Raw genomic sequence first — 20667 nt, 5'->3', positions numbered from 1 at the left:
AAATGAAAATCCTGTCATCATTTTTTTACACTCATGTCAATTAAAACCCCTAAGACCCCCTTTGTTTATCTTCAAAACGAAAATGAAGAAATTTTTAATGAAAACTGAGACCATTTTGTACAGAACCCTAGGCCTCTATAATCTCATCTAATCACACTTAACCACATATAATCAAAATTGCTATTTATATATCACACGAGTTTGTGTTAACTAAAATTCCCTTAATTTACCACATTTAATTTTTTTTTTTTAAAAATTACAAATACAATCTCTCAGCAAAGAAAAAGTAAGTAAGTTTGGGCCAGTAACCTAGCAACCACATTGCAATGTGCAAAAAAATAAATAATAATAATAAACACTCAGAACACGTTTGCAACTACAGTAATGCCCTGGCAACCACCCACAACACCTCAGCATTGTGGCAGTGAGTTTGGCACAGACAAGGACCTCTACGAACCTCTAATGGTATTATCATGAATTATGTAAATATATCATTAACTCGAGGTGTTAAACGTAAAATCAAAGGCTATCAAAGACGTATACATTTCAACCTAGGTACATTTAAAAAAACGTGCCTCAACCTACATTTTTGCAAAACTCCAAAAGCATTTCTAACTTTCTATACATACGATTTACTGCACTTTACATCTGAAATGAGTTCTAGTGGCAGTAAAACATCAACAACTTGATTTGTTACTTGCAGTTACTAGCACAATTCTACGTTATGTCAGCAGAACACTTTTATCATTGTGCATGATTTTTAAACTAATATATTTTCAGGTTTGCATCACATAACCAGCTCTGTATGTATGTCTTTTCAGGTGTTGTAAACTTGCTTGGTAGCTCACCTGATACAGCATTCAGATGGAGAACTTGATTCCCATGATACACACATTACGCTAAATGAACTCAAAGACTTTTAGAAGCAAGTTAAAATAAAAATGACATGGTTGCTTCAGCAAATGCATTTTTATCTCACATTTGCTTTTGATAAAACTATCTGTAAGGTGTAGGGTCAGGTTTATTGTAGATTAGAGCATTAAACTCTATCTGCTGCTGGTGGTGATATCGCCAGCAGCCATATCACCCTGTAGCCCAAGACCGGTTGCCCACTGAAGCTAAGCAGGGCTGAGCCTGGTTAGTACCTGGATGGGAGACCTCCTGGGAAAACCAAGTAGCTGCTGGAAGAGGTGTTGGTAAGGCCAGCAGGGGGTGCTCACCCTGTGGTCTGTGTGGGTCCTAATGCCCCAGTATAGTGACGGGGACACTGTACTGTAACAAGCACGGTCCTTCGGATGAGACGTTAAACCGAGGTCCTGACTCTCTGTGGTCATTAAAAATCCCATGGCACTTCTCGTAAAGAGTAGGGGTGTAACCCCGGTGTCCTGGCCAAATTCCCTCCATAGGCCCTTATCAATCACGGCCTCCTAATAATCCCCATCCATTGAATTGGCTCTTTCACTCTCTCTCCTCTCCACCTTCAGCTGGTGTGTGGTGAGCGCACTGGCGCCGTTGTACTGTGGCTGCCGTCGCATCATCCAAGTGGATGCTGCACACTGGTGGTGGATGAGGAGAGACCCCTGATATGATTGTAAAAGCGCTTTGGGTGTACAGTAGTACATATGAAAGCGCTATATAAATGCCTCATTCATTCATTCATTCTTTCAAACTGCCAAAGTCACGTGATTTCAGTAAATGAGGCTTCGCTACATCATAAATGTTTTGAAACGTTTAAAATTTCAATGGTTCACCACTGGGGGCGATCTCTGTGAACCCATGAATCATGTGTATTCACTGAGATTGACCCCCACCGGCAAATTATTGAACAAGTGTCTATGTCTATAGAGTACCTCAGAGATGACGTGTTTTTGTAGGCCAACCCAGAAGTTAGCGGTGCACGGGTTCCCTTGATCGAAAACCTATGCATTTTTACCATAGACTTTTGGAAAATCACAAAAAATAAGCTCTGTGTTTAACAAAGGGTTATGACGGTTACACATTTTGACTATCAAGATAATCTTTACAAGTTAACACAACATTTATATATCATCAGATATAAAAAGCTAATAGTAGGCTATAAACTGACTACAGCACACCATGGTCGCAGATCAACATCAACACCACCAAGCTTCCTCAAACTTTATTTAAAAATAACTTTATTTAAAAACATGCTTGCTGATTATGATCTGTGCTGTGTATGAATACTTATCCACTTTTTTAGTGAGAAATGCTGTCCAAATGTCCTGTTTGTCATGATGACGTCTAAAGTCCCCGCCAAAGGAAGTAGCCCCTTTAGCAACTTGTTAGCAACCACCGTTTTTAAGACACAAAAAACTTTAAAAAAAAATCACAAGCTGGTTATAACTGGTGTGTTTTATGTCATAAATCAATACGCAAAAATATTTAGAGGCTTTGTTAACCCCAGACCTTATTTCAGGCGATTTAGCAAAAACCCATTCAAAAACCCATAGACTATAGGGCAGTGGAACTGGAAGTCCTAAAATGCTAACTCGTTTCCGGGTTTTGCTTACAAAAACACTTCATCTCTGAGGTACTCTATTAGCTGAGTATTAAGTGTCTATGTCTATTACCTGATCTCTGATGAGTTTTATACATTTGTAGACATTTTAATGAGGTATTTGTATAATTAAAAGAAGTTAAAAATTGTCTGTTAGCTGATCCATCGAACAAACAAAACAACATATTAAACAGACACTTAATATTTAATGGTAGATGGTTAGTTAATTGCATCATCTTATAATTTCAACAAAACATTTGCAATGGGTTTGTAAAAGCTGTTTTTATGCGTGTTTTTGTTGCATTTACATTGTTCTGACCAGCAGGCATCACAAGCGTGTGGTGTTCAATTGATTGAGTGATTCTCCCATCACTAATTAGCCTATAAATGTTGAAATTAACATTAACAAAGATGGGCCCATATGTATAAAACTTCTTCGAAATGCTCTAAAGCAGGGATGGGCAACTCCGGTCCTGGAGAGCCAGTGTCCTGCAGAGTTTATCTCCATCCCTGATAAAAACTCACTTGCCTATAACTTTCTACTAATCCTAAAGACCTTGATTAGCTGGTTCAGGTGTGTTTGATTAGGGTTGGAGCTAAACTCTGCTGGGCAGTGGCCGTCCAGGACTGAAGTTGCCCATCCCTGCTCTAAAGAATAGTCTTAAGTTTTGACTTAAGTGTAAAAACATTCTTAGTAAGACTAGGAGACTTTTATAAAGAAGATAAAAGCAACTTTTAGTAAAGTCTGTGTGTGTGTGTGTGTGTGTGTGTGTGTGTGTGTGTGTGTGTGTGTGTGTGTGTGTGTGTATCTCTCTCTCTCTCACATATGAAACTGAAATTTTAATATTTAAATTTATTTTTAAAAATAGCATTGCATTTTGCAAAATTATCACACATTTGTATTGATGGTGTGGAATCTTTTTCTATTGATGTATGTCTCCTCATTTACAATTGGAGCAATGATGTGTCATGAGTTCCATTAATGGCTCCAACAACTCCAGGGAAGCCCACTATCAACATAAAAGTGGCTTGCTTTTGCCGCATGGTTTGATGGTCAGTTGGAAAGTTGATGAAATGCCATGGCCAAATGTGATGTCCAGCCATATGAAAATTGGCATCTTCAACCTTAATTCAAATATTTTTAAAAATGTGTTAAAAGATTTTGTGTAGCTGTGCTTGGAGTCAGTTGTTTCATGTGTGATAATGAAATGAAATTTCTAATTATTTAAAATTATTTTTGGCCAGGCTGTCATACAAAGAAATTATGAACACATGCAAAAACACGAGGACCAATGAAATATTAAAAACGGATTATGTTGTAGTCAATGTATGTGTGCTTTTTTTCTGAACTTTTTTGTTTTTCTGAAACCTGTAGCTGTAGTTTTCCTCCTTTTTTTCGCCAAAAATGTCAGATAAAAATGCCTTTGCTTAGTTTAGTGTTTTAATCATCTCTCATAAATATTAAAAACATAAAAATAAAAATATTTTCCTCATATTTTGATGGTTTAAGCAAAACTGTAGCCTACCACTTGAACTGAAGCGCGCAATTTGTGGTGGCCATTTTAGAAAACCAGTTTTACGATAACTTCTGTCAGGATAAGACTGTTCATACACGGCGAGGGTAAGTAACTATTAATGTTTGGTGATATAAGTAGAGCTTCCCTTTATGTCATATTCTGAATATACACGTTCCTATTCTGTTAAAAGTGTAAATGGCAATTTACTAGATATTGCGTTTTATAGACTTATAAATGATTTTATTTGCATGTTCTGAGAAAAGCTTTTATGCGCGCGCACGGCACGCGCAAAAAGCCTGTCACAGCGCGAATACTGAACTTGGATGTTTTCGCGTTTTATTGCGCTTAAACTGTCGAATACACACAAGGTTTACATACAGGTAAACAGTCGTTTATGCCTTACGTTAACAGAAAACGGGATATCTGTCGACAGTAGGCTATCTTATCCGTGCCTAGTCCTTAAAGTGACCTAAATACCTAATATACCCGATAATAATTAAGCATCCAGTAATTTAGGTCTGTGTACTGTCCATTCATCTATGCAATGATATTGCTGATTTGCTATTTTACGTTCTTACTTGTCCTTTTGGTTTCATGCGTTTGTTGTTGTTTTTTAAAACTAGCTGTGCCTGACTTTTTTTCCATTTATGAACAAACTGCGCGGGCCTCGAACCTGGGTCTCCGGCGTGGGAGTCGGACGCTCTAACGAGGAGGCTAAAGGCGTACAGCAACTACTAGCTGGCCTCCGTTACATAATGCACATTTTACTTCACCACAGCATACATCTTAAAGGGTTAGATCCCCCTCAAAAATGAAATTTCTGTCATTAATTACTCACCCTCATGTCGTTCCAAACCTGTAAGACCTTTGTTCATCTTAAGAACACAAATTAAGATATTTTTGATGAAATCCAAGAGATTTTTTTTATCCCCCATAGAAAGCAAAATAATTACCGTCAAGAAACGTAGTAGAGACAATGTTAAAATGTCAACGTAACTGCAGTGGTTCAACTTTCTTATTATGAAGCGACAAGAATACTTTTTGACTTTATTCAACAAATTTGCCTCTCCACTGTCAGTCTCTTACTGTTTATGTCCAGTGCTTCCAGGATTCACATCAGAACGCCGACTCATGATTGGCCGATGCTGTTCATGTGAGCAGCATGACGCATGCGTGTGACGCTGGCACAGGAGCTGGCCAATACTATATAGTGCTGGTGATTGTGGGGATGATGACGTGCAGGTGGCGGTGATTAGAACTCCGGTGATTGAGTGTGTGGGTATTGCAGGGAGGTGGAGCCTGACGTGTCTGTGACAGTACCCCCCCTCCCACGGCCTGCTCCTGAGGGCCGAGGACCCCGACGTCGTGGTGGCCGACCTCGAGGGCGTGGGGCAGGTCTGTCCGGGTGACTGGTGTGGAAGGCTTGTAGCAGGTTGGGATCAAGGATGTCATTCCGCGGGACCCACGACCGCTCCTCTGGCCCGTAGCCCTCCCAGTCTACGAGGTATTCCAGGAGACCACCACGGCGCCGGGAGTCCAGAATTTCACGAACCTCGTATGCAGCTCCATCCTCCAGAAGAAGTGGAAGGGGGGGCTCGGCGGCTGCCACGTCAGGCTCTGTGGAAGGAGAGAGAGAAGGGTGGTGAGGTTTCAATAGAGACACATGGAAAGTGGGATGAATCTTATATTCTGGAGGGAGCTGAAAACGATACGTGACTGGGTTGATCTGCTGAATGATGGTGAACGGGCCAATGAAGCGGGGACTCAGCTTCTTGCATGGCACACGCAGTCTGATGTCCCTGGTCGACAGCCAGACCTTCTGCCCAGGCTTGTAGTTGAGAGCGTTGGAGCGACGAAGGTCGGCTGTCATCCTGCGTCTGCGCAGGGCCCTCTGCAGTTGATGGTGGGCTGAGTCCCACACCCTCTCGCTCTCCCGGAACCAGTAGTCGACAGCAGGAACGTTGGAGGGTTCCCCGTCCCAGGGGAACAGTGGGGGTTGGTAGCCGAGTACGCATTGAAAAGTTGTTAATCCGGTGGAAGGCTGACGGAGGGAGTTCTGGGCATACTCGGCCCAACCCAGGTACTGGTTCCAGGAGTCCTGGTGGCCTTGACAGAAGGTACGCAGGAAGCGGCCGATCTCTTGGATCTTCCGTTCCGTCTGCCCGTTCGTCTGAGGGTGGTATCCCGACGATAGACTTACGGTCACACCCAGGAGCGACAAGAAGGCCTTCCAGACCCGGGAGATGAACTGGGGGCCCCTGTCCGATACAATGTCATCGGGGATTCCATAGTAACGGAAGATGTGGTTGAACATTAGTTCTGCAGTGGTGAGAGTGGTAGGTAAACCTTGGAGAGGAATCAGTGGGCAGGCCTTGGAGAATCGATCCACTACCAAGAGGATGCAGGTGTGACCGTCAGAAGGTGGGAGATCCGTTATGAAGTCAACTCCCAGGTGTGACCATGGTCGCTCAGGAACGGGCAGAGGATTGAACTTGCCGACTGGCAGATGACGAGAGCTCTTGGAGATGGCGCACTCCCTGCAGCCCTGCACGTACCTTCTGACATCCCTGGCCAAGTTGGGCCACCAGAAGCGTGCTTTAAGCAGCGAGAGGGTCTCATTGACCCCCAGGTGACCAGTGCCAAGTGATGAGTGAGCTGCGTTGATGAGTTGAGTGCGTCGTGCTCTGGTGATGTACTGAAGACCCTGCGGGCAACCCGGCGGAGTGTGGGTGGAGGCATTGGAGGAGGGCAGAGTTTCTTCAGACCACTGGATGGGATTCGCAAAGATGGATTCTGGAAGAACGGTTTCTGGAGTTTCAATTTTCTCATCGGGAGCATGGAGACGGGATAAGGCGTCAGCCTTGAGATTCTTGGAGCCAGGACGATAGGAGATAGTGAAGTCGAATCTTGAAAAGAACATGGCCCAGCGAGCTTGACGGGGGTTTAATCTTTTCGCAGCTTTGAGGTACTCCAAGTTTTTATGGTCGGTCAGAACTTGAAAGGGGTGTTTGGCTCCCTCCAGCCAATGCCTCCATTCCTCCAACGCAAGCTTGACGGCCAGGAGCTCACAGTCACCGATGTCATAGTTGACCTCCGCCGGGTTGAGCTTGCGGGAGAAGAAGGCGCATGGATGGAGTCTACTTGGTTGCCCCTGTTCCAGGGCCTCCCACTCCTGTGGTGGATGCGTCCACTTCCACGACGAAAGGCCGGTTGGGATCAGGGTGGACGAGGAGGGGAGCGGTGGTGAAGGCATCTTTGAGGGCTTCAAAGGCTCTTGTGGCATCTTTGGACCAGGACAGAGACTTGGGCTGATGGCGAAGGAGGTTGGTGAGTGGGTAGACGATGGAACTGTAGCCTTTGATGAAACGACGGTAGAAATTGGAGAAGCCTAGGAAGCGTTGGAGTTCTTTTACAGTTGTGGGAGTGGGCCAGGACCGGATGGCATCCACCTTCCCCTCGTCCATCCGGATGCCACTGTGATCAATGTAGTATCCGAGGAAGTGGACGGATGACTGGTGGAAGGAGCATTTTTCCGCCTTGAGGAACAGTTGGAACTGCCGTAAGCGCTTGAGGACCTCCGCAACGTGGTGGCGATGTTCGGCCAGGCTCCGGGAGTAGATAAGGATGTCATCGATATACACCAACATGAATTTATGGAGAAACTCCCGGAGCACCTCATGAATGAAATCCTGGAATAAGGAGGGGGCGTTGACTAGTCCATAGGGCATGACCAGATATTCATAATAGCCGGTGGGCGTGACGAAGGCGGTCTTCCACTCGTCCCCCTCGCGTATCCAGATGAGGTTGTACGCGCTGCGGAGGTCCAGCTTGGTGAACACAGTGGCACCACGGAGATGTTCCAGGGCCGCTGGGACGAGGGGAAGTGGGTAACGGAATTTAATGGTTATCTTGTTGAGTGAGCAGTAATCAATACAGGGCCGCAAGCCTCTGTCCTTTTTGGCCATGAAGAAGAAGCTGGAAGCAGCAGGGGAAGTAGACGGACGGATGTATACTTGCTTTAGGGCTTCTTCAATGTAGTCCTCCATGGCCTTCTCCTCCGGCACAGATAGGGGGTAGATCCTTCCCCGTGGCACTGGTTCACCCGGTAGCAGATCTATGGCGCAGTCCCATGGCCGGTGTGGAGGTAATTTGGAGGCTCGTTGCGGGCAGAAGACGTTGCTGAAGGGGGCGTAACAGGATGGAATGTCGACGGATCGTTTCTCGATGGGGCTCTCGATGGAGGTAGCAGAGACAGAGATTTCTTTAGGATGTGGAGATGGAGGAACAGGAAACCCGGAGAAGCAGCTGGAGAAACAGTGTTCGCCCCACTTCAGGATCTCGCCCGTACGCCAGGAGATGGTTGGGCTGTGTTGCTCGAGCCACGGGCACCCTAGAACCACGTCAGTGGTGGATTCCTCCAGAACCAGCAGGTGGATGTCCTCGACATGAAGGATGCCAACGCGGAGTTGCAGTGGTCCAGCAATGCGGCTGATCTTCTTGCGGCCTAGGGGCTTTCCGGTGATGGAGTGGGCTTGATAGATATTAGGCGAAGGCGAGGTTTTGAGCTTGAGTTGACGACAGAGGGTCCCGGAGATGAAGTTCCCGGCTGACCCTGAATGGAGGAGTGCGACAACTGGAACAGATACATTTGCAGCAGTAAGGTTTACAACAGTGGTGAGTGGTTTCATCTTGAGTAAGGAGGGAAGGATGGCACTCACCAGAGGTCTTGGAGGGCGAGTTGGGCATGCGGAGAGTACATGCCCAGGAGAGGCGCAGTAGAGGCACAAATTCAGGGTCAGTCGGCGCTGTCGTTCAGTGGGGGAGAGCCGAGAATTTTCTATTTGCATGGTTTCGTTGGCTGGTTCTGGGGAGCTGACGGGTTCGGACTGACGGAGGAGGTGTTAAGGAAGTGGCTGGCCCTGGTGCTCTTCGAGACACATTTACATTTACATTTACATTTATTCATTTGGCAGACGCTTTTATCCAAAGCGACTTACAAGTGAGGAATACAACAAGTGAGTTGTCATGACGAGGCAAATAGACAAGAAGTGCTCATAATACAAGTTATAGGCAGTGCTCAGATTATCCTAAGCTACAAGAGAGGAAGTGAAAGGATAGGTATAAGAATTTTTTTTTTTTTTTTTTAAGATGAGGTTAAGTGCTCACGAAAGAGATGGGTTTTCAGCTGTCTTTTGAATATTGGCAGGGATTCCGCATTCCGGATGAAGGCAGGAAGATCATTCCACCAGCAAGGGACAGTGAATGAGAATGTTCTGGAAAGTGATTTCGTGCCTCTCTGTGATGGTACCACAAGCCTTCGCTCCTTTAATGAGCGCAGGTTTCTGGTAGGAGTGTAGACTCGTAAGAGTGAGTGGAAGTAGGAGGGTACTGAGCCTGTGGTGGATCTGTAAGCAAGCGTCAACGCCTTGAATTTGATGCGAGCAGCAAGTGGTAGCCAGTGAAGAGAGATGAAGAGAGGCGTGACGTGGGCTCTTTTGGGCTCGTTGAAGACGAGACGTGCTGCTGCGTTCTGAATCATTTGTAGAGGCTTGATTGTGCATGATGGCAGTCCAGCCAGAAGAGCATTGCAGTAATCAAGCCTAGAAATGACCAGAGCCTGGACCAGAAGTTGTGTTGCATGTTCTGTTAGAAAGGGCCTGAATTTCCTGATGTTGTAAAGTGCAAATCTGCATGACCGAGCTGTCTTTGCAATGTGGTCTTTGAAGGTCAGTTGGTCATCAAGGATTACTCCAAGATTTCTGGCCGAATTTGATGGGGTAATTGAGGATGTGCCTAGCTGGATGCTGAAATCGTGATTTAGAGTCGGACTGGCAGGGAAGACGAGAAGCTCAGTCTTAGCCAGGTTTAGCTGTAGATGATGTTCTTTCATCCATGCCGAGATGTCCGCCAGACAGCTTGAGATTCGTGCAGCTACTGTGGGATCATCTGGTTGGAATGAAAGGAAGAGTTGTGTGTCATCAGCATAGCAATGGTAGGATAAACCATGTGCCTGAATGATGGGACCGAAGTGATGTAGTGTAAATGGAGAAGAGGAGGGGTCCAAGAACTGAACCCTGAGGAACACCCGTGGTCAGTTGATGAGCTTTGGATACCTCCCCTCTCCAGGCAACCCTGAAAGACCTTCCTGTGATGCCCAGTGACGAGAGGGTGGACAGGAGGATCTGATGATTCACCGTGTCAAAGGCAGCAGATAGATCGAGCAGAATGAGAACTGATGATTTGGAATTAGCTTTTGCAATCCGCAGGGATTCAGTGACCGACAGCAGTGCAGTCTCAGTCGAGTGGCCACTCTTGAAACCAGATTGATTGACATCCAATTGGTTGCTCTGTGAGAGGAAAGATGACACCTGGTTGAAAACAACTCGTTCAAGTGTTTTTCCTATGAATGGTAGGAGAGAAACAGGTCTGTAGCTGTCTACAAGAGACGTGTTTAATGTGGGTTTCTTAAGCAGTGGGGTTACCTGAGCATGCTTGAATGTGTTAGGGAGAGTGCCAGTGTGGAGAGATGTGTTGATAATGTGTGTAAGTGCTGGTAAAAGTGTGGGAGCAATGGCTTGTAGAAGGTGTGAAGGGATGGGATCTAGAGGGCAGGTGGTGGGATGATTGGAGAGGAGAAGTTTGGATACTTCTGTCTCAGTGAGGGGGGAGAATGAAGAGAGGAGGTGTGTGGCTGTGTGTGTGGTTGGTCTGTGTTCCTGTGTGTGTGGAGCGGAGAACTGACTGCTGATGGTAGATGTTTTGTCAGTGAAAAATGTAGCAAAATTATCAGCAGTAAGGGATGAGGTGGGTGGTGGTGGAGGGGGACAGAGGAGAGAGTTGAATGTTTTGAAAAGTGTACGTGTGTTTGAAGCGCTGTTGATTTTGTTGTGGAAATAGGAGGATTTAGCAGCATGAATTTCAGCAGAAAAGGATGAGAGCAGAGACTGATAGCTACATAGGTCAAATTGGTCTTTTGATTTGTGCCACTTCCTCTCTGCAGCCCTGAGTTTGGTCCGATGTTCACGAAGAACATCAGATAACCAGGGATTAGAGGGAGTGGCACGTGCAGGCCTAGATGACAGAGGACAGATACTATCTAGAGAAGAAGTTAATGTGGAACATAAAGTGTCTGTTGCTGTATTCACATCCAGAGATGAGAATTGTGAGGGTGAGGGAAGGGAGGATGACACGACAGAGGAAAGATGAGAAGAAGAAAGAGAGCGCAGGTTTCGTCTGAAGGTAACTGGTAGCGGGGTTGGTGGTGAACAAATGGGGAGATGAAGATTAAAAGTAATGAAAAAATGATCAGAAAAGTGCAGAGGTTTTACCAGAATGTTGTCGGTGATGCAGTTGCGTGTGTAAATGAGATCAAGCTGGTTGCCAGATTTGTGTGTACTTGTGGTGATGAGCCGATTAAGATCGAATGAGGCTAGAAGAGAGTGGAAGTCTGAAGCATAAGGCTTCTCTAGATGAATGTTGAAATCGCCAAAAACTACAAGTGGGCTACCATCCTCTGGGAATGAGGACAGCAGCATGTCCAGTTCCTCTACAAAGGTACCCAGTTGCCCAGTTGGGGGGCGATAAATTGCTAAGATATGAATTTTGACAGGAATTGAGATTGTAATAGCATGAAACTCAAATGAATTATAGTTGCACAGAGAGGAATGAGTCGAGTATTTCCAATTGTCAGAAATGAGAAGACCTGTGCCCCCACCCCTCCCAGACTGGCGAGGGGTATGAGAGAAAGTGAAGTTGTTAGAGAGAGCAGCAGGGGTTGCTGAGTCCTCTGGACGAATCCAGGTCTCAGTCAAGCCCAAGATATTAAGAGAAGAATTAGTAGCAAAGGCTGGAATGAACTCAGCTTTGTTAACTGCTGACTGACAATTCCATAGACCCACAGAGACAGAGAGAGGAGTATTAGTGTTAGAAGAGGAGTAAATAGGGTGCAGGTTAGAAGCATTGCGCTGCCTTTTACGTGGGTTAGTGGAGCGTTGCCGAGAGACAACAGGAATGAGTTGAAAGCACATGCTGAGGAAGAAGGAAAAGTGTGAAAGGAGGGAAGAAACTTAAGTGCCTACCGGTTTCGTTGCTCGGTGGAGTCGCGCAGGTAGAGTCGCAGGTCTTTACCCGAGTCGGTCTTCACACGAGGAGGCTGAACACTCCCGCTGACGGCGCTCTTGCGTCCGTCACCACTGCCAGCTCGCTAGTCCTGCATACGAGTGCCTACGCGGGTGGCGAGTTGGATGAAGCGTTCAAGGCTGATGTTGTCCTCGTATGCAGCGAGATGCAATTGCAACTTCGGTTCCAACCCCTGGCGGAAGGAAGTGATGAGGGCTTGTTCATTCCATCCGCTGCTGGAGGCCAGAGTACGGAACTGCAATGCATAATCACTCACAGTGTTAGATCCTTGTTTCAAATTATAGAGTTTCTCACCGACTGATGAATCCGAAAGGGGTTTTCCAAAGACTTTGCGGAAATGAGAGACGAAGGCAGAATATGATTTTACCACGGGGCCTTTCTGAATCCAGAGTGCATCTGCCCAGCGGAGAGCTTTTCCTTGTAGCTGTGAGATTATGAAGGCGATCTTAGAGGTGTCTGTGGGGTAAAGTTGCGATTGCATCTCCAGGACCAGCTCACATTGCAGGAGGAATCCGCTGCAATCCTCCGCCGATCCTGAGTAGGGCGCCGGCCTGGCCATGGGACTGGCGTGCAGGGTTGGAGTGTGAAACGAAGAAGTGAACGAGGGAGCGGCGACAGGTGCTGGTGACGGTGACGGTGGTTGTGGTGGAGTGAGTGCTTGGCGCAGCGCGCTCACGAGCTCCTGGAAAGGGTCTGGTTGGCTCATGCTGATATCCTGTCGTACTTTGCAGGTCCGGTCTTCTGTTATGGTACAGACGGCACGGAGGCAGAAGTAAAAGCAAGTAAGGTTGTTTATTGAAATTCAGCAGTGAGCAGGTGAGTAAATGGTGGATAGAGAGTTCAATGTGATGATAGGGAATTGATACTGTCCTTTGTTGCTTGTAGATGGAAGTCGTGGTTGATGAGATGGAGAATGGCAGACGAGGAACACTCACACACACGGAGGGAGGACCACAGGAGGAAGACTGGAGACGCTCGAGTGACTGGGATCGCTGGTAGCAGGTAAGTAGCAGGTTGGAGTCCTTTAGGTAAGTATACATGAGTCTGTATAACAAACGAGACCGGACAACTACTGTGTGTGTGGGCTATATAGTGCTGGTGATTGTGGGGATGATGACATGCAGGTGGCGGTGATTAGAACTCCGGTGATTGAGTGCGTGGGTATTGCAGGGAGGTGGAGCCTGACGTGTCTGTGACACTTAAGAAGTACTAAAGAAGAATTTTTAGTATATTAAGTACACAATTAGTGCGTGATAATAGAGCACTTTAAGTACATTATAGAAGTGTACTTATTTTTCACCTGGGTATGCATCGACATCACTTTCCCGCCGGGGAAAGTAATCACTTCAACAATATCAGTGTTAGCCTATATATATCGTAATATCATCCAGCCCTAAAACTTGTATAGTTTTTGTCAGTGTTTATTTAAAAACACCCAAATTATGCAGAATATAAGATGTAAAGTAATTGATGAGTTGTCAACATAATATAACAATACAATATATACGGTATGATTTTACCTCAAAATCCAACAATTTGACACAAAATGATAACTGCAAATCCATTCTCTGTCTGGAGTCCAGCTGTTTCTGTGAATTGCAGTGATCCATTTGCTTTTTTTTTCTGTAGCTTTCGGCAGTCTTTAAATATATACCTCAGGTTTTGTGTCAAAGCTATTTGTACAGTCAATCACAAAGCTCTTTCCTGTTTTCTGGTGTATCATTCGATCTGACTAGTATTGTAGTACATCTGTGGTGAAAAGTCTCTCAAATTGTGTTATATCACTCGACCTGTGTGTTATATCACTTGATTTGTAGTTTTTCACTGATCTGTGTACTATAAAAGTTCAGTAGATTTGTGATAAAAATTTGTGACAGAACATCAGCGAGACATCTGATGCAATGGGGCAGTGCACATCTCGCAGCTGCATTGTAGTGCAAGATGCCTCAGCATGTATGTCACCAACGCCTGTACCAGAGAGAGAAGGAGGCTTTTTAGGTGGTCTTTTCCTTGGAAATCCAAAAAAACGACCATCGAAGCCCAACAGGGTCAGTGCAGAATTGACAGCAGCCAGACACCTCAGAGATGCTTTGATGGTGAAGCTGAACAGAAGAACAACACCCAGAGCATCAATGGTCCCAGCTGCAACAACATTGTTCCGTCACTGGACAAAGCTGAGGAGAAAAGTGACATTAACAATTCAGTGCACAGCCATGTGTCTTCCTTCAGCGCTGCAGAGAAAGTTAACGAAGATGTGCCTAAAAAGAACAGCAACACTTCAATTTACAGCTGTTTGTCTTCCTTCAGTGCTGTGGAGAAAGTTAACAAAGCTGAAGCTGAAGAGAACAGCAACACTTCAATGTACAGCTGTTTGTCTTCCTTCAGCGCTGTGGAGAAAGTTAACAAAGCTGAAGCTGAAGAGAACAGCAACACTTCAATGTCCAGCTGTTTGTCTTCCTTCAGCGCTGTGGAGAAAGACCAAGAGCAAGAGGACATCAACACAAACAACAGTACTTCTTCAACTGTGTCATCCATTAATGAGGAGGACCTCATCGCTCTTTTGCCATCGGATGACATTTTTTGGAAAAATTATGAATTTATCAATTTAAATTCAAAGGCAAAGAGAGGTCAGTTTACTACCACACACCCAACATTAATGTTTTTTTCTGGACATTGTTTTTCATATCCTAATGAAGATGTGGACTGAGGATAGATTTTGGTTGTGTGAGGCCTCATAACACCACAATAATGTGTCCATTTTTAAAGTGTTCTTTAATTTTATGGTTTATACTGTATGTATATCATTTGTATTTATTTTATTTTTTTTACAGGGGACATCAATCAGGACTATGAAACTGGTAGAATTCTTGGTCAAGGAGGATTTCGAAGAGTGTTTGAAGGAACCCGATTGTCTGATTCACGACAGGTTTGTTTCCTTACTTGCTAGCAAAAGGATTTGGTACTCTTTAAATTCATTAAAAATTACATCAATGTTCATTAATGGAATTATGTGACCTCTGCACAGATAATTAATTAATTGTAACCCATTCTCACTAAAACAATCTTTCTGTTTTTCTTTCTCTTGGAAAATAGGTGGCACTCAAATATGTGACGAAGAAAGAATGCTTTCAAAAGGGCCGACTTGTAAGTATGCTGCTGCTCCCTTTGTTTTCTTACTCTCAGAGTACACGGTCACATTAGTGATAGGATATTTTAACAAACTTTTGCGGGCAAAAAAGGTCCATTGTCAATAGCTTATAAACTTTCAAACCAAGCAGCTTTCTGTTGGATAGCGCGGCAAATTCATATGACCAACATGAATGAGCAGAAAATGTGTGGAATGTCTTCACCCTCACGCAAACATTCCAGAGTGTGTAGTTTCCCATTAAAATGACTGTACTTTGCCCTGCAAAATTTTGACAATCAGCCGTAAATGTGACCTCAACTTCAGTAACTATTTCCAGTTGAATTTAAGTTACAAGTCTTCAAACGTACTTAGGACATAATTCTGTTGTAGTAATTCAGATGAGTTACATCAGATAACCTAATTATCTCACTTTCGTGTAACTTTTATCTTTCCTGTAGAGTCTATTTGGAAAGTCCCTTCCAAATGAGGTCACCATGATGATTCGTGTGAGTAAAGGCCCCAGTGTTCCTTAAATAATAAAGCTGCTGGACTGGTATGAGACTCAGAATGAGTACATACTGGTCAAAGAGCAGCCCACGCATTGCAAAGATCTACGGCATTATTTAGTGCAGCATGGTGGCAGAATTAGTGAGTCGAAAGCACGACTTGTGATGCACCAAGTTGTTACTGCTGCACGAATATGCTGCGAAAGAGGTGTCTTCCACAGTGACATCAAGCTAGAAAACCTGCTAATCAACCAGAACAGCTTGCAGGTTAAATTAATAGACTTCGGTGTAAGTAGATGCTTGAAGAAGTCTGGTTATTTGAGGTTCATTGGTACGTATGATTCCACAAATCTATGGTGACACGTTATATCGAGCCTTCCAGACAGAGCCAATAACAGCAGAGGTCACTTGTTGCATTCTAATGAATCAATAGGAAAAAAAAGTGGTAGAAATACAAATTAATTGCAATGGACAAAATTTTGTTCCTTCTTCCAGGCACAAGAATTTATGCTCCCCCTGAGGCTTTCCACAGAACATCCAGGTTCCATGCCAAGCCGGCCACAGTGTATTCCTTAGGCGTACTGTTGTTCGTGATGCTGTTTGGGAAGTACCCTTACAAGGTGAAACCTGAGATCCTTGCCAAGATCTTGAGAAGAGCAGAAATTTCCAAAGGTGAGAGCATGTGGACAAATCATACAAGAACTTTTATTACAGCTTAAAATAATGTGATCATTTACACAAAGTATAAAACTGTCACGGTTGCACACAAAAACAAGATGTTAGGATCCAAGCGCAGCATTTATTGGTTAATCCAAAGGCATAATCAAACAGGCAAGGGTCAAACTCCACAGCACAGTCCACAAAAACAAAAAGCCAGGAATACAGTGCACGTAACAAAATATAACAAACCACAACCAAGGACAGAAACAACTGAGTATAAATAGACAGACACTAATGAGGAAACACAAAACAGCTGAGTGCAATGAAACGAGGATAATGAGTCCAGGAGGTGAATTATGGGAAATGAAGTTCAGACAAGTGACAAAAGTCCATGTTGGAGTGCCCTCTAGTGGTTAACTTGGGCACTCCAATTCGTAATCATGACAAAAACTTACAATAATAATCAGACATCTCTCCACACTTCCTTCACAGAATGCAGAGAACTGCTCTGTTCATGCATGGAAAAAGATCCAGCCATGCGGATCGACTTGGAAAAGATCCTCCACCATGACTGGTTCCAAGTATTTGTCCTGAAGCCGCAAAGACAGAACGAGGAAACCATAGTAAGTTAATTCACATGTGTGGATTCATGCGTCCTGAGAAAAAAAAAAAATCCTGCAAGGAACAACATCCTCTCTCGTTTTGCACTGCCATCACTCCTCTTTTTTCCTTCCGGAGCTCTCCGTGGGACTCGAGACCGGTGTGATGGGCAGGTGATGCTCATTAGCACTTGTTTTGTTCCCACGGCTCTTGGCCCCATCCTGCTTGTCACCCCCATAACCTCTGGCAGCACCTGGGGGTAAGAACAGATGAGGCTAGAGAAAACGAGATGGAAGGATGAGGAGAGATGAGAGAGGAAAAATTAATCTTGGTGCGGTTCCCAAAACACACTGCTGGTTGGTTGTGGCTTGGTTGTGATTCCCCTCGGAAGAAGGAGGTGGGAACCAGCAAAACAAAAGCAAAGCGGCAGTCGTCCTCATGAATTAAAACAACAACAAAAATCCAGGCCTGGTCCTCTCTTGTCTTGCACCGTCGTCTCTCCTCCTTTTATCCTTCTAGAGCTCCTCCATGAGAATCGCGCCACCAGCCTCGCTCCGTTCCCATGGCTCTCATGCCTCTCCCCCAATTTTGTGATGTGGAACATGTTCCACATCAAACATACTTCTTTTGGGAATGTCTTTTTACTATTTTTCATTGCATTCATTTTCATACATCAATGCATTGCTTTCACTTGCATTTAATGCAATGTTAAACCATTTACAGTGTTTCACTGTATATCAGGGGTATTCAGTTAAATTCATGATTAAAGATCCAGCTGAAATGTATCTTATCAATGATGTGACAGCAATGTCCACCTTGAATCTTCACTCAAAGTTCAGGTTTGATCATTCATTATATATGTGGTGTACAGTATGTGTGGACTCATTAAAAAAAAAAAGGTAACACTTTAGAATACTGATCCTTCATTAATAAATAACTACACAGGAACAAATGAATAATGCATTATTAGCACTCTAGTAACTACTATTAACTAACAATAAACTCTGATTAATGAATTAGTAAGTAATAGTGCTCAGTTGTAGGTGGTAGTTCACTATTAACTAATCAGTAACTACTGTTTTTTCATACCTCTAAGAGAACTATTAAGAACTACTATATACAGGTTCATAATTAACATGAATGATGCATAATGTATAATTAATTCTAAAGTAAAGGCCTTGGTAACCCACTAGTAATGACTGAAATATTACTAAATACTTAAGAAGGAATTACTAATTATTTGGATCAGTATTCTAAAGTGAGAAACATGATAACTCTCTAGTAACTACTGAAGTCTTTGTAAACCTTTGATGTTTTTGTATGTTTTTGTACAGTAATTCCTTATGATATATTTGGTAACACTTAAGTAATTACTAGTGGGTTACTATGATCTTCACTTTAGAATACTGATCCAAAAAAGAAGTAGTTACTTTAGAGTTATATAGTAACTCTTGAGTTATTAATATCCAATACTTTACAAAAACCTCAAAAGTTTACAATGACTACAGTAGTTACTAGAGAGTTATCATGCTTTTCACTTTAGAATACTGATCCAAATAATTAGTAATTCCTTCTTAAGTATTTGGTAATACTTCAGTCATTACTAGTGGGTTACCAAGGCATTTACTCTAGAATTAATTATACATTATTCATTATTCACATTAATTATGACCCTGTATATAGTAGTTCTTAGTAGTTCTCTGGGAGGTATGAAAAAAAACAGTAGTTACTGATTAGTTAATAGTGAACTACCACCTTTAACTGAGCACTATTACTTACTAATTCATTCATCAGAGTTACTTGTTAGTTAATAGTAGTTACTAGAGTGTTAATAATGCATTACTCATTTGTTCCTGTGTAGTTATTCATTAATGAAGGATCAGTATTCTAAAGTGTTACCAAAAAAATAATACAAAGATCAAACTGTCATATTACTGACAGTTTGTTAGAAAAAAGTAAATAAAAAAGCACAGTATAACGGCTGAATGGAGTTTTTCTGACGTAGCCTGACAACATCTCATCTGACCGCAGTTCACTGTTGTTCAACTGAAGCACCCTCATCGTCATCTACCTTTTCCACGCTCGTTTGACTTGTGCCTGGGGCTGAGGAGAAGTTGGAATGCGCGTCTGAAAAGTGTCTCATTTGTTGTGGTCGTAAAGAGAGAGTTCTATATAAACGGAAGCATTTTACTTGACGATGTTTTAAAAAATACTTATATTTTTGGTGTTTTATATGCTCTGTTAGTTGTTTGTGGAGTAGCATCACACGGGGGGATATTTTTTTTTACCCCCCACCAGGGATAAAAATAATTCAGCAGAGGCAGGGATACAAAGAGCAGAAAGGGGAAAATCCCCCCCATCCCCCTACAAATTGCACCGTGAATATAACAAATGCATGCAGAGGGCGGCCTGATGATTGTTGCACTTAACAGCAGATTAAATCCTTGTTTAATATCGGTCAAACGACATTTAATTCTAATGTTTATGTCCACACGAAGCCAGAGCTTATCCTATCCGATTTTTTTTATTTCCTCATCTCAAGAAATATCTACGGAGCCCCGCACATGACATGCAAGAAAAAAAATTAAATTGTGCACAGAATTTACGATTTTGTTCCCTCGATCTACTAAATTGGGCACACGATTTACTAATTCGTTCCCTCGATTTACTAAAACGTGCGCACGATTTACTGTTTCGTTCCCTCGATTCATAAATTATGCACATGATTTATGCGCATGACTACTACTTCGAAGAATACAGAAGGCGGAATGGCGGAACCACTTGCAAGGGCGATCATTTGTGTTTATAAAGCATATACAGTTGTTTGTTTTGTTTTTTTTTTAGAAAATGACCAATCGTTTTGCTAGATAAGACCCTTATTCCTTGTCTGGTATTGTTTAAAGCCCTTTGAAGCTGCACTTAAACTGTAATTTTGACCTTCAACAGTGGAGTCCATTGAAATTCACTATAAGAAAAATAGACTAATCCTAGAATATTTTCATCAAAAACCTTAATTTCTTTTCAACTGAAGAAAGAAGGACATTGAAATCTAGGATGACATGGGGGTGAGTAAATTATCAGGAAAATTTATTTGAAAGTGGACTAATCCTTTAAACAAAAGTAAAGAGCTGTGAGAAAGTGGGATGCATGTGAGATCTGCATGTGCAGTGGCAGCTCTTAAAGGGACAGCAAACAATTTTACTCACTGCTCTTGACTAAAGAACTTTTTAATAATGACTAATCTATATTTAATTTAAGCAATAAATCATGCAGTGCAGCAGACTGATAACTTTATTCAATTTCTGTTTTGTTTTTTATCTGTTAGACAGGTAGGAAGGGCACAGGTAAATATGACATTTATTATAGGTTTATGTGAGGATTGTTCCAAGTTCACTTAAATTAAAAGTTATTATATTTTTGAAGCCTGATGTAAAAAAAAAAAATAATTATATATATATATATATATTTTATATAGGCTATATATAAAATAATTTATAATTCATGTTTAAAATGGGGGGGGGGGGGTGAAATTGTCTCAATTTCATCAAGACATCAGTAGCTGTGATATGGCCTTCATTCATAAAAAGATGCCATTAAACA

At 43.1% G+C, this 20667-nt stretch overlaps 1 protein-coding gene and 1 pseudogene across 1 annotated transcript; both read left to right on the top strand.

Annotated features, from left to right (window-relative positions):
* Positions 1 to 1070: 1070 nt before the first annotated feature.
* Positions 1071 to 1187, top strand: LOC125277681 (annotated as a pseudogene).
* Positions 1188 to 16220: 15033 nt separating this feature from the next.
* Positions 16221 to 17972, top strand: LOC125276351 (serine/threonine-protein kinase pim-2-like). The gene is made up of 2 exons (XM_048203798.1): positions 16221 to 16479; positions 16960 to 17972. Exons 1-2 carry the CDS (start codon positions 16275 to 16277, stop codon positions 17097 to 17099), a joined length of 345 nt encoding a protein of 114 aa, XP_048059755.1. The 5' UTR covers positions 16221 to 16274; the 3' UTR covers positions 17100 to 17972.
* Positions 17973 to 20667: the final 2695 nt, after the last annotated feature.

This window comes from Megalobrama amblycephala, linkage group LG10, assembly GCF_018812025.1.
Source record: "Megalobrama amblycephala isolate DHTTF-2021 linkage group LG10, ASM1881202v1, whole genome shotgun sequence".
In the NCBI taxonomy this organism is placed as follows: Eukaryota; Metazoa; Chordata; class Actinopteri; order Cypriniformes; family Xenocyprididae; genus Megalobrama; species Megalobrama amblycephala.
Note: the sequence above shows the minus strand (reverse complement) of the source record. Positions and strands in the feature narration are given on the sequence as shown.